Below are 16,088 nucleotides of genomic sequence, written 5' to 3'. Positions count from 1 at the left end.
CAGTGAAAGACATTAGGGGAGGAGGGGTTAAGGACTGGGCTGAAGCAGAGTGATCCTGCAAGGGACCATGTGCCATTTATGGGAACGGACTCATGAATCAATTCCATGGTGGGGAGACCGAGGGATTCATTAGTAGTAAAGAGAACCGGGAAAGCGGGTGACTGTTCATCTACAGGGAGGATCAGAGATGGAAAGGGGACCAGTGCCCAGAGATTTGAAACATGGGAAGAAGCACAGCCAAAGAACAAACGGGTGCCAAAGATAACGAAGCCAGAAAAGGATGTCATGGCTTATCAAACTCGCAGTCAGACCCGGTCTCCAGATGGCTTTCCATAGCTGGCCAGATGTCTCTTGATGGAATCCAGATGGGGGTTGTAGTGTTCTGTGGAAAAATATAAGCGTATCCTCATCCTCGTGTCAGGATGAGGGCTGGTTTCTGCCACAGGGATGAAATCAGATCCCTCCACCTGACTAGTGGCAGAGACATAGCCCGAGGCAAAGAGGACCAATGTTTGTATGCTAGACTGAGACCCTGGTCATCAAACATGAGGAAATTAAGGTGGAACAAAGCCTCAATGAGAGCCAGGTGAGGGTTGTGTTTGGCCTCAGCTGAGGGACTTTTAGCCAGGAGGGACTTAAGTGTCCCGTTGGTCCTTTCTACAATGGCTTGTCCCTGCGGGTTATAGGGAATACCAAAGGTATGTTTGATTCCCCAGGAGGAAAAAATTTATTGAATTCTTGAGAAGAATAAGCAAGCACATTATCAGTCTTAAGCGCCCAGGGTACACCCATGATTAACATGGCAGACTTCATAGCTTTAATGGCATGTATAGCCTTTTCCCCTGAGAGAGCTAAAGCATAAGTAAGGGAGGAGCATGTATCAACTATAACATGAATGAATCTCAGTTTCCCAAAAGGGGGGTAGTGAGTCGCATCCATCTGCCAAATGGCATTGGGTATCAAACCACGGGAGTTCACTCCTCCCTTGTTAAGGGGACCGAGAGGCATGAGCAGGGCACAGGTAGCACATGATTGGGCAAGGTGCTTGCATTGGGACACGGGGATTTCTGGGAGGAGTTTATGAATACTCTGAGGGGACAGGTGGAATTGTTGATGGAAAGCTCTTGCTTGTTCTAATGGGCTAGACTGAACTGTCATTATCAGGGCATCTGTGGAGGCATTCCCTAGAGCTAGGATTCTGGGAAGTGCGGTGTATGAGCGAATATGTGAGATGTACCGTGGGTTACTTCTATTTTGTAGGCATTCCTGTAGCTTGACCATAGTGAGGTGGAGTGGGGTGGAGGAGTTTTTAACATGAGAAAAGGCGAGAACCTTAGTGACCTGAACAGCATAGGTGCTCTCAGAAAAGAGATTTAGGGGTTTGTCCTGATACTCTGCTAAAACTTTAAGTATAGCAAGAAGTTCTCCCAGCTGGACAGAGCCAGGATTAGGGATGATGTGGGTGATGTCCTTTTTCCAGGACGATGTATCAGGACCCCAAAGTTCTTCTTATTAGTGTCTGAAAAGGAAATGGTTGCTTGGGGAATTGGGGAAGAAGAAGGAGTGCTGTAATTGTTCTTTTGAGTTCCATGTCCTGCATTATCTCTAGGGGGTTCTCATTGTACTCCTCTCGAGGACTGTTGCTACTTGGTGGAGGTATATTATTTTGGTTTTTCATGTTGTTATTTTTTCTCTGTGACTTTGACTTGTGGATTTCTTTTCTAGTTTCTGATTCTTGTGTGAGACTCAAAGCCTTCCTTGTTGAGTTTAGGTCTGCTTCTTTTTGTAAACTTTATGTGTTTTTGTGGTTTACTTGTTGGGTGTGAAAAGCTGGTTGGTCTAGGCTTCAGTTTCTCTCTTTTGATTTTATATTGAAGTGGCCAAATTGCCTTCGGTCTTCAGGAGTTCCCACAGAGGCTCAAGTTACATGAGGCCCCCTATGCTCTCACACTTTCTCCTAAGGTCTGGATTCCTCCAGGAAAGATGCTGACCTCAGGAATTTGGCAGCTGTGCTGGCCTGGGAGTAGGGCCCAGGAAAGATGCTAATCCCAGTAAGCTGGTGGCTGTGCCACCCAGGGATGGAAAGGGAGATGGACATGGAAAAAAGCCCTGAGGGCTCCTGGGGACTACTGGGAGGAACTGGGTTGGTTGGGATGCAAAAGATAAAGAAGCAATGTGGGGTGCCAAGACAAGAAATAGGCCAGTATCCTGGCCAGGAGGAGAGATGGAGTGGGGAGCTGGGAGGGTGAATGAGGCTCCAGGAGTTAAGGTGTAATGGGTACCATGGAGCTTTCCCAGGAAAGCTGATAGCTGTGCAGCCCATGAATGCAAAGGGAGGTTGGGGTGGGACAAGACCCAGAGGGCTCCTGAGGACTTCAGGGAGGGATTGGGTTGGTCTGAATGCAAAGAATCAGGAACCATTGGGGATTCTGGGCCAAGAGGTCAGTCCAGGAGTCTGGGATACCAAGACACTAAATGGGCCAGTACCCAGCCTAGGAGGAGAGACAGCAGGGAACCTGGGAGGGTGAACAAGGCTGGGGGATTCAAAGCACGGTGGGTGCCACAGGACCCAGCCAGGAAAGATGCTTGTACCAGGCATCTGAACCGCCCAGGGAATCAAAGATAGGTGGGTGTGGGACCAGGCCCAGGCGGCTCCTGGGGACCACAGGGAGGAACTGGGTTGGTCTGGATGCAACACATCAGGAAGTGGTGGGGACTCTCGACCAAGAGGTCAGCCCAGGGGTCTGGGGTGCCAAGATAAGAAATAGGCCAGTATCCAGGCCAGGAGGAAAAATGGGGTGGGGGAGCTGAGAGGGTGAATGAGGCTGTGGAAGTCAAGGCCCGGTGGGCACCGCGGAACTTACCCAAGAAAGATGCATTGTAATTCTAACATTGTTTATAAAGGCAAGTGTAGAAAATGTAGATGTTACATGACATTCATGAGATTGTTAGGTAGAGAGTTGCCACCTTTTTGTGGTCAAATTTAGAGAGATAATACCTAAATTGGAGGTTTAGTAGAATTCAATCTCACTTTTGTTTATTTCTTAGCCATTACTTTTTGATACTTTTATTTGAAAAGCTAGTATTTGTCATCTTAACTCTTCAGATTTCCTTTTGGAGTGTTGAGCTTAGTCATTTTCACCCATGCATCTTAAATCCTGGCACATTTCTTCAGCTGAATCCAATTATTGTTCATCACAGGCACTTCACTCCTGTGAGACTTTGTCTCTGAGAAACTACATAAGTGAGATATTTCACACTGCTTTTATGAAGTCTCAGACCCAGACCACCAGCTTCTCCCAGGAATTCAGAAAAAGTTTCTTAGGAAAACCCAGTTTTGTGCATCAGGCTCCTTCAGCTTCAGAACTGTCATGGCTACACCAGAAAAGCATGACAAACTTCTAGTTCCTCTTTCTTCTCATATGGTACCTCTGCTGGGCTCAGATCTTATTCTCAACCAACACCCAAAATTGGCAACTTTCATTAGAAAAGAAACAGCCAGTGATTATCAGCTCACATGATTGATTAGAGCTCACATAAAATTTCCTACCTGAAATTTTAGATAACTTGAAATCTTTACTCTCATTGTTCTGTCATATAAGTAATTTTCAAATAATCTGTCAGTGTTTATCTAAAAATATCAGTAGCCTTCCTATATACTAATAACAAGCAAGCAGAAAAAGAGTACAGGGAAACCCTCCCATTTGCAAGAGCCTCTCTCTCAGAGCCTCTAGCCTCTCTCTCTTAGATAGATGATTGATAGATAGATAGATAGATAGATAGATAGATAGATAGATAGATAGATAGATAGATGATAATCAGAATAAACCTGACCGAAGACATCAAAGACCTCTACCACAAAAAGTGTAAAATTTCAAAGAAGATATTGAGGAAGAATTAATATTGTGGAAATGACCATTTTACCAAAAGTAGTATATAAGTTCAATGCAGTCCCAAACAAAATCCCCATGACATAGTTCACAGAATTAGAAAAAAAAAATTCTAAAATTCATATGGAAGTACAAAAGACCCAGAAAACCAAAGCAATCCTGAGAACAAAGAGGAATGCTGGGGAGATTACTGTAACAGATCTCAAAGTGTATTACAGAGCTATAATCATAAAAATAGCATAGTACTGGCACAAAAATAGACATGTAGATTAATAGAACATCATAGAGGACCCAAACATGAGTACACACAATTTCAGCCAAAGTGCCAAGATATTTGACAAAGGTGCCAACAACACACGATGGAGGAAGGACAGCACCTTCAACAAATGGTGCTGGCAAAACTGGATCTCCACCTGTAGACGAATGAAACTAGATCCTTACCTTTCACCTTGCACAAAAGTCAACTCCAAATGGATCAAAGACCTCAATGTGAAATTTGAAACTCCAGAACTGTTAGAAGAAAATATTGACAGTACCCTACAAAATATAGGTGTAGGAAACAATTTTCTAAATCAGACACCAGTTGTTCAGGAATTAAGGTCAAGAATCAACAAGTGGGACCTTAACAGATGAATGCTTACTGAAGATGTGGTACATTTGCACAATGAAATTCTACTCAAGACCTCAGTGTGAAACCTGAAACTCTGAAAGTGTTAGAAGAAAACGTTGGAAGAAACGTTTCCTACACCTACAAAATATAGGTTTAGGAAAGAATTTTCTAAATTGGACACCAGTTGCTCAGGAATTAAGGTCAACAATCAACAAGTGGGACCTGACTAAAAAGCTTCTGTACATCAAAAAAGGAAAAAAAAAACAACAACAAGGAAGTGAAGAGAAAACCCAGAGAAAAGGGGAAAATGTTTACCAATGATACAATCGACAGAGGTTTAACATCGAGAAATTATAGCTTGAGAAATTATAAAGAGCTGAAAAAATAAAAAATCAAGAAAGCAAGTGTCCTAACTAAAAGATGGACTAAGGACCTAAACAAAGACTTCTCAAAAGAAAAAATAAAGATGATTAAGAAACATCTTCAACATCATTAGTAATTAGGGAAATACAAATTAAAACTGCTTTCATCTTTCATATTAATATTATGATTATCTTAATATTTCATCTTACCCCAGTCAGACTGGCTAAGATCAAGAGAACAAATGATACCACGCGCTTGTGAGAATGTGGAGAAAGGGGAACACTCATTCACTGCTGGTGGGATTGCAAACTCAAGCAACTCCTGTGAAAAGCAGTGTGGAGAACTCTTAAAAATCTAAAATGAACCTACCGTTTGACCCAGTTATACAGCTCCTTGGCATATACCCAAAGGATTCATCCTATTGCAGAGACACTTGTACATCCATGTTTGTTGCTGCTCTTCTCACAATAGCAAAGAGATGGAAGCAACCTAGGTGTCCCTCAATTGATGAGTGGATAATGAAAATATGGTACATGTACACAATGGAGTTCTACTCAGTGATAAAGAAAGATGAAATAATGAAATTTGCAGGAAAATACATGGAACTAGAAACTGTTAAACTAAGTGAAGTAACACAGGCTCAGAAAAAACAAAAGGTATGTGTTCTCCCTCATTTGTGCTCACATACAAGCACAAAGCCTTATATGTGAGTATATATCCTGATGTAATTGCAGGAACCAGGAAAATGGAAGAGAATCAGGGAGGTAAAGGGGAAGAAGGAATCTGAGAGAGAAGAATAGTTTGAGGCAGGTGTTACTAAGGGAGAAATGTATAAAAAGGGAGTAGTTAAATGGGACAGGGAGGAGGGCTATACAAGGAACTATGGGGCTAAAGGTGAAGAAGGCCCCCAAGAGAGGTGGGACCAGGATAAGACCCACCGGAGAGTGCCTGAATCAATCCTCCACATGGTTGTAAGTGTCCCTAAATTGCACTGTGCCCAACCCTCTGCACCGGGACCACATGAAACCCCTCCCATTTCACCAGGCTAGACCTCTCTGCCCTACAATAGGAAAGGGGCTAGGACCTCATCAGACTGCCTGAATGTGCCTGGATCCATCCTCTGTGTGGTGGTGAGCGTCCTCAAATCATGCCATGCCCAACCTCCTAACCATGACCACATGAGACCCCACCTACTTTGCTAGGGCTAGACTTCTCTGCCCTACAGTAGGGACTGGGACCTTAGCAGACTGCCTGACAGTGCAAAAATTGGGCCTCCCCTTAGTGAACCTCCCAAATTGTGCAGTGTGTGCCCTCTAGTATGGGTGCAGATGTTAGAAGGAATCCTAAGTGTACCTGACTGGAGCCTGACGTGGGTCTCTGTTGGAGCTCTTGATTAGCTGATCTGAAGCCATCAGTTCCCTCCAATATAAAATCTGAGAGACCCAAAACCTAGATCAGCCAGCTTTACATCCCCAATAAGAAAAGAACTAAGGTACCCCAATAGTATAAGCAGAAGAAGACTTCAACTCAACTTGAGTTTCACACCAGAATCACAAAGAAATCCATATGCCAAAATCACAGCAGAAAAAATAATCATATGGAAAACCAAAACAATATGTTCCCACCAAACTCCACCAGTCCTATAGAAGAGTTCTATGAGGAGAACCCCTTAGAAATAACCCAGGACACAGCATTAAAAAGAACAATCATGAACATGATCAAGTAATTGAGCAAATTTAAAGAACACACAAACATCAAAGAACTAGAAAAGACAGGAATAAACTTCTCACTAAATTCACAAAAGAGAAACGAAGAAAACTCATGCAGAAAATGAAGAAGGACATGAAAAACTCAATAAGTCAATTTGAAACAACAGGAGAAAGCCTCACCAGAAACCAGAATATCAACACTGGAGGATAAAGTTGAAGAATTGGACCACTCAAGCAAAGATTATGAAAAATAAATAAAACAAAAACAGGAATGGAATATGCAGGAAATGTGGGACACTGTAAGAAAACCCAATCTATGCATCATAGGCATAGAGGAAGGAGAATTTCAGGTTAATGGTATTGATCAGATCTTAAACAAGGATTATAGAAAAGAATTTCCAAAAATTAAGGAAAGACATTCCCATACAAATACAAGAAGCACATGGAACACTAAATAGAAAGAACCAGAAAAGAAACTCCCCTCCGCATATCATAGTAAAAACACCAAATGTACAGAACAAAGAGATAATACTGAAAGCTGCAAAAGAGAAACAACTCACATACAAATGAAAACCCATCAAAATTGCAGCTGACTTTTCAGTGCAAACTATGAAGGCCAGAAGAGCCTGGACCAAAGTATTCCCAGTTCTAAATGACCATAAATGCCAGTGCAGAATACTTTACTCAGCAAAAATGTCTACTGTAGTTGAAGGGGAAAGAAAAATCTTCCATGACATGAATAGGCTGAAAGAATACATGTCCACAAAACCAGCCCTTCAAAGAATACTTGAAGCAATACAAAGAATGGAAAAAGCAACATCTGTATCCTCGACGTAACAGAAAGAAACTAAATGAAGAAACTAAAGTGAAGGTGTAATTGAGGAAACACAAAATTAAACAAAGAATGCAAACAGTATCAAAATGAAGGCAACCAATGCATGACTTTCAATAGTAACTTTAAATATCAATGGACTGAACTCTCCAGTCAAAAGACACAGCTAGTTGAATGGATTAAGAAACAATCCACCCTTTTGTTCAAGGAACCCATCGAACCTTCAAGGATAGGCACTACCTTAAGGTGAAAAGATGGAAAAGAATATTCCAAGCAAATGGCACTAAGATACAAGCAGGGTTTCAATTCTAGTATCTGACAAAATAGACTTCAAACTAAAACTAATCAGAAGAAATAGAGGGTCACTTCATTCTTGTCAAAGGAACAATTAATAGAAATGATATTGCAATCATGAACATATAGGCACAAAACTCTGGTGCACCCAACTTCATAAACAGTACTACAGGACTTTAAGACTGATTAACCCCAACTCAGTAATAGTAGGGGACTTCAATACCCCATTTTCTCCATTAGACAGGTGAACTGGACGAAGAATAAACAGACATCTGAATTAAATGCGACCCTATGTCAAATGGACCTAACAGACATCTACCAACTATTTCACCCAAGCAACAAAGAATACACTTTCTATTCAACACCCAATGGAACTTTCTCAAAAATTGACCACATGCTGGGTCACAAAACCAACCTCAACAAATAGAAAGAAAACTGAAATGATTCCATGCATTCTAGCTTAAAATCAACACCAGAAGAAGTCCTAGTAACTACAGGAACTCATGGAGATTAAACAACACACTCCTGAATGATGAATGGGTTAAAGGATAAATTAAGAAAGAAATAAAAATATACCTGGAATTAAAAAAAAACAATACAACACAACAAAACCTCTGAGACACTGTAAAAGCAGTTCTAAGAGGGAAATTTGTAGCTCTAAGTGTCTACATTGGAGAGATGGCTCAATGGTTAAGAACACTGGCTGTTCTTGCAGAAGACCCAAGTTTGAATCCCAGAACCCACATGGCAGCTAACAGCTGTCTGTAACTCCAGTTCCAGGAGATCCAACAGCCTCTTCTGTCCTCCTCGGGCATTTCATAACATGGGTGCACTTACCTACATGCAAGTAATAATGCATGCATACACATAAAATAAAAATAATTTTTAAAAAACTGTACTTTTCAATTTGAAATACTAGAAGAAATGGATGGATATGTAAAATCATGGAAACCACTGAAGCTAAACCAAGAAGTGATCAACAGTTTAAACAGAGCCATAACATATGAGGAAACTGAAACAGTAATATAAAACCTCCAGATTACAAAAAAGCCCAGGTCCAGATGGATTTACAGCAGAATTCTACCAGACATTTAAAGAAGATCTACAATCAATACTATTTAAATTATTCAAAAAGATAGAAACAGAGCAAGAACTCCCACATTCCTTCTATGAAGCCACTATCACTCTAATACCAAAACTACGTAAAGACACAACCAAAAAAGAAATCTATAGACCCATATCCTTAATGAGCATAGTTGGAAAAAGTCTCAACAAAATCCTTGCAAATTGCATACAGATATACATCAAAAAGATCATCCACCATGATCAAGTAGGCTTTATCCTAGAGGTGCAGGGATGATTCAATATACACAAATCAATAAACATCATTAATCATATAAATGGAAAAGACAAAAACCACATGGTCATCTCAACAGATGTAGAGAAGGCCTTTAACAAAATTCAACATGCATTTATGTTAAATGTCCTTGAGGGAATTGAGCTGGAACAAATATACCTCAACATAATTAAAACTATAAATAATAAAAATTAGAAAAACTCATACCCAACGTACTCCAAATGGAAAAAACTGCAGTCATTCCCTTTAAAATCAGGAACAAAAGATGTCCACTATCTCCATTCCTTTTCAATGCAGTGCTTGAAACTCTTGCTAGACAATAGAGGAAATTAAAGGAGTACTAATTGGACAAGAAGAGGTCAAATTACCCCTTTTTGCAGATGATAAGATACTATACCTAAGAGATCCCAAATATTCCACCAGAAAGCTCCTAGAACTGATCAACACTTTGAGTATTATGGCAGGTTACAAAATTAATCTAAAAATATTAGTAGCCTTTCCATATACCCATAACAAACAATCAGAGAAAGAGGCAAACCGTCCCATTCACAGTAGCCTCAAAAATATATCTCTGAATTAACCTGACCAAAGATATCAAAGATCTCTACAATGTAAATTTTAAATCTTAAAATTTTAAAGAAATCTTAAAGCAATTGAGGAAAACACCAGAAAATGGAAGGACCTTCCTTGTTCATGGATTAATATTGTGAAAATGACCATCCTCCCAAAAGCAATATATAGATTCAATGCAATCCCAATAAAATCCCTATGACATACTTCACAGAATTAGAAAAGATCATCCTGAAGTTCATATGGAAGCACAAACGACCCTGGATAGCTAACACAATCCTGAGCACAAAGTAATGCTGGGGGATTACTATAGCAGATCACAAACTATATTACTGAGTTATAGTCATAAAAAAAGCATGGTACAGGTACAAAAATAGACACATATATCAGTGGAACACAGTTGAAGACCCAAACCTGAGTACATGCAATTTCAGTCACCTGATATTTGACAGTTGTGCCAAGAACACACAATAAAGACAGCATCTTCAACAAATGATGCTGGCAAAACTGGATCTCCATCTGTAGACGAATGAAACTACATCCTTTCACCTTGCCCAAAAGTCAACTCTAAATGAATCAAAGACCTCAATGTGAAATTTGAACTCTGAAACTGTTAGAAGGAAATGTTGGCAATAACCTCCAAGATATGGGTGTAGAAAGGGCTTCCTAAATCAGACACCAACTCCTCTAGGATTAAGGTCAACAATCAACAACAAGTGGGACCTCATTAAACTAAAAAGCTTCTGTACAGCAAAAGAATCAATCAAGAAAGTGAAGAGAAAACCCACAGAGTGGGTAAAAATCTTCACCAGTGACACATCTGACAGAGGTTTAACATCCAAAATATATAAAGAACTCAAAAAAAAAAGAAGAAGAATCAAGAAAACCAACAACCCAATTAAAAGATGGATTAAGGATTTGAACAGAGAGTTCTCAAAAGAAGAAATAAAGGTGGTTATAAAACATCTTAAAAAGTGTTAAACATCACTAGTAATTAGTGAAATGCAAATTAAGACCACCTTAAGATTTTATGTTACCCTGGTCTGACTGTTTATGATCAAGAGAACAAATGATACCAAGGTGAGGATGTAGAGAAAGGGGAATGCTCATCCATTGCTGATAGGATTGCAGACTCATTCAACCCCTATGGAAAGCAGTGTGGAGAACTCTTAAAACACTGAAAATGAACCTACCATATTACCCAGTTATACCACTTCTTGGAATATACCCAAAGGTGTCAACCTATTGCATAGATATTTGTATATCCATGTTTGTTCATGCTCTTTTCACAATAGGTAAGAGAGGGAAGCAACCTAAGTGTCCCTCAATGGAGGAGTGGTTAATGAAAATGTGGTACATTTACACAATGGCATTTTACTCATCAGTAAAGAAAGATAAAATAAATTTTCAGGTAAATGGATGGATCTAGAAACTATTACACTAAGTAAAGTAACAGACTCAGAAAACAAAAGATGTGTATTCTCCCTCATTTGTGGATCCCAGCACCAAATCCTTATAAGTGAGCACATATCCTGATATAACAGCAGGAACCAGGAAAATGGAAAGAAACCAGGCAGGTAAAAGGAATGAAGGAACCCGAGAGAGAATAGTAGAAGACAGTTGTTACTAAGGGAAAAATGTGTAAAAGGGGGGTAGTTAAAGGGGAGGAGAGGAGGGCTGTACGAGGAACTATGGGAATAAAGGGGAAGAAGGAGCTCAAGAGAGATGGGACCATAGCATACAGAAATCATCAAGGGAGAAATGGGGGAAATGGGGATACTTTAAATGGTGTGGGGGGGATAACACAGGAAGAAAGAAAGGAGAGATAAATAATGCCTAACTAGTATAAAGAAAAACCCAGAGGGAGCCAGGTGTGGTGGTGCACGCCTTTAATCCCAGCACTTGGGAGGCAGAGGCAGGCAGATCTCTGTGAGTTCAAGGCCAGCTTGGTCTACATAGTGAGTTCCAGGCCAGCTGGGGCTATAGGGAGACCCTGTCTCAAAAAGACCAAAAAGAAAAAGAAAAACCCAGAGGGAATCATATTAGTCCAAAAACCTCCTGAAGAATTACACATAGCAATATCCCTCCATGAGTCTATGAGTATAGCTGAAGACTACAGAACAGGAAACAGTTCCAGATAGGAGAAACAACTTGAGTTCGAGCCCACTCCGTAGGAGGAAACTCATGTGTGGTACTGGAGTTCGAGCCCCCTCAGTGGGAGGAAACTCATGTGTGGTACTGTAAACCTAGCCAAATACACATAGCTAGACAGGTCATAGATCTTAGAGACAATCCCAAGGGTCTCATATCCCTAGACAAATTTAATTTCTTTCTTATGCAAAATATGGATCCTTATATTTATAAACAAGTAGTTGTAGAGTTTTTTAAAGAGTGGGTCCTATCATTTACAAACAGGTATAATTTGAATTTTTTTCTTTCCTATTTGTATCCCTTTCACTTCTTTATCTTGCCTTATTTCTCAGGCTAAGATTTCAAGGGTATAATAAATTAGAGTGGTGAGGGTGGACAGCCTCTCTTGTTTCTGATTTTAGTTGTTTCTCATTCAGTGTAATGTCTTTAGATCACAGTGGTCTCAATAATGAACAGATTTGCATTCTAACCAAACAAGGGTTGGAAAGTTCTCTCTTCTCCCCAGCATTGGGTCATGGCTCAATGATAGGAAGACACCGTGAAAGTTTCCTGTCTGTGTCTGTGACTTTAGGAGTCACAGGTCCTGTACTGTCCCATATGCAGGCACTTACCCACAAGAAGAATCACATGCTGATCCCACTGAGTGTTGAACACTTGTAAAGCTATAAGAGAAAGACTTTGAGGCATAACTGCAGAGAGCCACATGCACTGAAAAAATAGCCAGGTCAAAGAAGGAAGCAGAAATTTCTTCCCATCACAGCCATCAAGTAGGGAGGTTCTCAGAGTAGCAGGAAGGGGAAGAAGTGGGAGCACGTGATTAGAAGCCACAACTAAGGTGTGGAGCCACAGTGCTGGCCACCGCATCCCCATCCAGGACACTGCGTCTTGGTGTTCCCTTTTGTCTTTAACCTGCCATCAGACAGCAGCAATCTTTTTGCCAGTTGTTGATGCATAAGCTTTACTTTACTCTGAACTTTACTCCCTTGGTTTTGTTTCTTGTTTTTAAAGCCCAATATTTAGTTAGTTGAACTTTCTAATGCATATTTTTAAAGAGGCTCCAGTAATAAACAGTGACGACCATAGTTAACCTTTCAGTTAATCCTGCTCAAGTGTTGTTAAGGACAAAATGGAAAACAAGACTGCTTGGACATGAAACAAACATATGCAGAGGGAAGAGAAAAAAACAAAAACTCAAATGCCTACAGATAATAATAGAAGATCCATTTAGAATGTAATGCTTGCCAGCCAGGGGTAGTTTCAGTGTTAGAGTACTTGCCCTGATTTAACCACCAGCACTGAAAGAGAAAAGAAACTTTGAAGAATCTCAATAATTAAAGTATATGGGATTTCAGTATTCTCTTACACTTTTGTAGGTTTGAAGTTTTTTTAATTGAAAAAAAACAAACCCTTGGCTGCTCAATAATCTTTTTTTCTAGATTAAAGGTGAGGAATGCCCATGCTGTTAATGCCCCGTGTCTGTTCCTCCTTCACCGATGCCCAGTACTCCCTGTACTTTTAATAACAGCTAAATTTAACAAGGCAGTGACTTGCACCAGCTTGTTCAGTACAGACCTTCCCACAAGTCATCACTTCGTTCGTTTGCAGCTCCCTTGATCAAATCTAAGTTGTCTGCTTCATTTTTTTGAGCTTGAAGGTTCTGTTCCATCAGGTCAGATTTAGGTTAGTTGCCCTGACTACACAATCTTGTGTAGAATCTCTTCCACCTCTCAAAACTGTTGAGTTACAACCCTAATTAACTGTAAAGTTGCACTCTTGTACTGTTTAATGCTCACTTACAGGAAATGCTGTGCAAAAGGGATAATACTAAGGAGTGTCACAGACACTTGCACAGGAATGGCCTGCAGCAAGTACTTTGGCAGATTCTTGAACTGATGGATGATTCAGTGAGTCTCCACCTACCAAGCTGTAGCTTCATATGAGTGTGTGTTCAGTTGTTATCCTCTTTCACAAATGGGGAAACTGAAGCTTCGCTTGTGAGCTGAGCTGAGCCAGGATTGGATTAGGATATTCCTCATTTAATCACTACCCTCTACACCTATCCATTCCTACTGACAGAATTTTTACTTTTACTCTTTTTCTGAGTCCATAAGAAGAGGATGTTTTATGATTTTTTTAAAGTCAGTTTTAAATTACTCTTGGGTGAACAGGGAGATTTCCCCATTTCTTTTTCATCAAACCTGTGTTGTTCAATATGATAGCCATATGTGGCTATAATTTAACTAAATCAACCAAAATTAAATACAATTCACAATTCAGTTCCTCAGCTCTTGGCCCACATGAAGTCTGTCTAATGCAGTGGATGGCAGAGAGAGAAAAAAATTTTGATATCACAGAGTTCTAATGGATGATATTAAAGAGATTTTAGGGATTTGTGTTGCAACTCTTGAAATTAACGTTAAAGTCTGTCAGAGAAAATAGATTCCATCATCACAACTTCAAGCAATACCATTGTATTTTTCTAGATTTTACCACTTAATTTAAAGTTATATTTTTATGGGGCTGAAGAGATGGCTCAGCAGTTAAGAGCGGATACTGCTCTTCCAGAGAACCCAGTTAAGTTCCCAGCACCCACATGGTGGTTCACAACTGCCTATAACTCCAGCTCCTCTGGCTTCTGTGGGTGCAGCCACTCATGTGCACATACCCACACACAGAAACATATGCATACATATATAATTTAAATATTTTTTAAATTATATTTTTATAATGACTTTTTGTTGCTTGAAATAAAGTATTTAGAGTAAATATAAAACATTAGGTAGTATTAAAAGCAAGGAAACAACTATAAGCCATGGTTCTACATAGTTTAAAATTATTTATTTTACTTAATAGTGTCAAAGACACAGAAGAAAAATTAAAATACCCTAATGGTGTAATGTTGTTAGGGAAAGTTTTAAAACATACAGCATGTACATTTTTAACTCATTAAAAAAGAACAAAGATATTTTCCCACTAATCCCATAATTTACAAATGAAAGATTTGCTTACTTGTTTATTATAGAAACCCTTAAATCAAGTTCATTAGTTTACCTGCCCATCTCTCTTAATGCTGACATTTCCTGAGTTAAAAAGTGCTAACACTAGCATGGAAGATGCTTAGTAAACACTATAATTAAAAGGCAAACACTCAGGCAGCTGAGGCAGGAAGATCAGGAACTCCAGGCAAGCCTGGGCTCCTTGTGGAGACCAATCATTATTATTAATAATAATTGTAATGGAGGAAAAGTCCTTTTCAAGACGAGGCTATTGGACCCTAATTTTATTTAGACTCCTGAGCATGCTACCTTAGTTTAAGTAGTCATAATACTTTTCAGTAGTGGAATGCTGTATCATATTTTTGCTTGCTTTTTTTTTTCAGGAAGAATCCCCAGCACAAGATAGAATACAGACATAGTACACTTCCAGGTAAGTAATTTAACCTCAGTTAACTCAAAAGAAACCTTTGATTAGTTCTCTTATTAAACCAATTATTTTAAAAATATTGTTGCTTTTGTGAATTATTGTTGCTGATTTAAATGATTTTCTTAGATTATTTTTTTTAAATTTTATGTGTATGAGTGTATTGCCTGCATGTAAGTGCACCTGTGTCATGCAGTGCCCGCAGAGGTCAGAAGAGGCTGTCAGATCCCCTGGGACTGGAGTTACAGACAGTTGTTAACTGCCATGTGGGTGTTCAGATTAGAACCCGGGTCTTCTGTAAGAACAAACTGTTCTTAACCGCTGAGCCATCTCTCCCACCCCTTAGATTATTTTTAATGAACCCTCAGAAGCTGGGTATAATAGCTTATACCTAGAATCCCAAAACTTGGGAGACTGAGACAGGAGGATTACCTCAAGTCTTTGGCTAGCCTGGGCTACACAGCAAAATCCTGTCCCACATTAAAGGAAGAAATATGAACTTATATATATCAAATATTTTTCCAATCATAGCCCAACAGTATATGCTTCTGTGTTTGTTAGGATTCTTTTAGTTTTTAAGTACCTAAGAACAAAATGTCAAACTGGCATGAACAATAATGAAAGCAAACTGACTTCTATAGCTGAAAAAGCACGATGGCAGGGCTGGTTTGGCAGTACTTCCTGGGAGGCCTCATTATCAGTGTTCCCAAGGACTCTCCCCCAGCATTCTGTCGTAGAGGATTATTCCTTCCCAAGGCATTTTCTGCTAAGTAAAGGAATTTTACACCCTTATTCAGCTGGGACAAGAGCACCTGTGTTGGCCTCTGAACGAAAGAATGAACAACTTTGACTTGTGACACCTAGAAGTAAAGAAATTCCCTCTTTTTTTTTT

At 39.7% G+C, this 16,088-nt stretch overlaps 1 protein-coding gene across 1 annotated transcript in view; it reads left to right on the top strand.

The window, feature by feature from the left end:
* Aplf (aprataxin and PNKP like factor) overlaps nt 1-16,088 on the top strand; it is a 127,293-nt gene that overhangs the window by 95,658 nt on the left and 15,547 nt on the right. Inside the window, 1 exon segment of the mRNA XM_029553528.1 lies at nt 15,156-15,202. Within this exon segment, the coding sequence (XP_029409388.1) occupies nt 15,156-15,202 (47 nt within the window).

The sequence above is a fragment of the Nannospalax galili genome, unplaced genomic scaffold, assembly GCF_000622305.1.
Source record: "Nannospalax galili isolate Female #2095 unplaced genomic scaffold, S.galili_v1.0 scaffold204, whole genome shotgun sequence".
NCBI classification, from domain to species: Eukaryota; Metazoa; Chordata; class Mammalia; order Rodentia; family Spalacidae; genus Nannospalax; species Nannospalax galili.
Note: the sequence above shows the minus strand (reverse complement) of the source record. Positions and strands in the feature narration are given on the sequence as shown.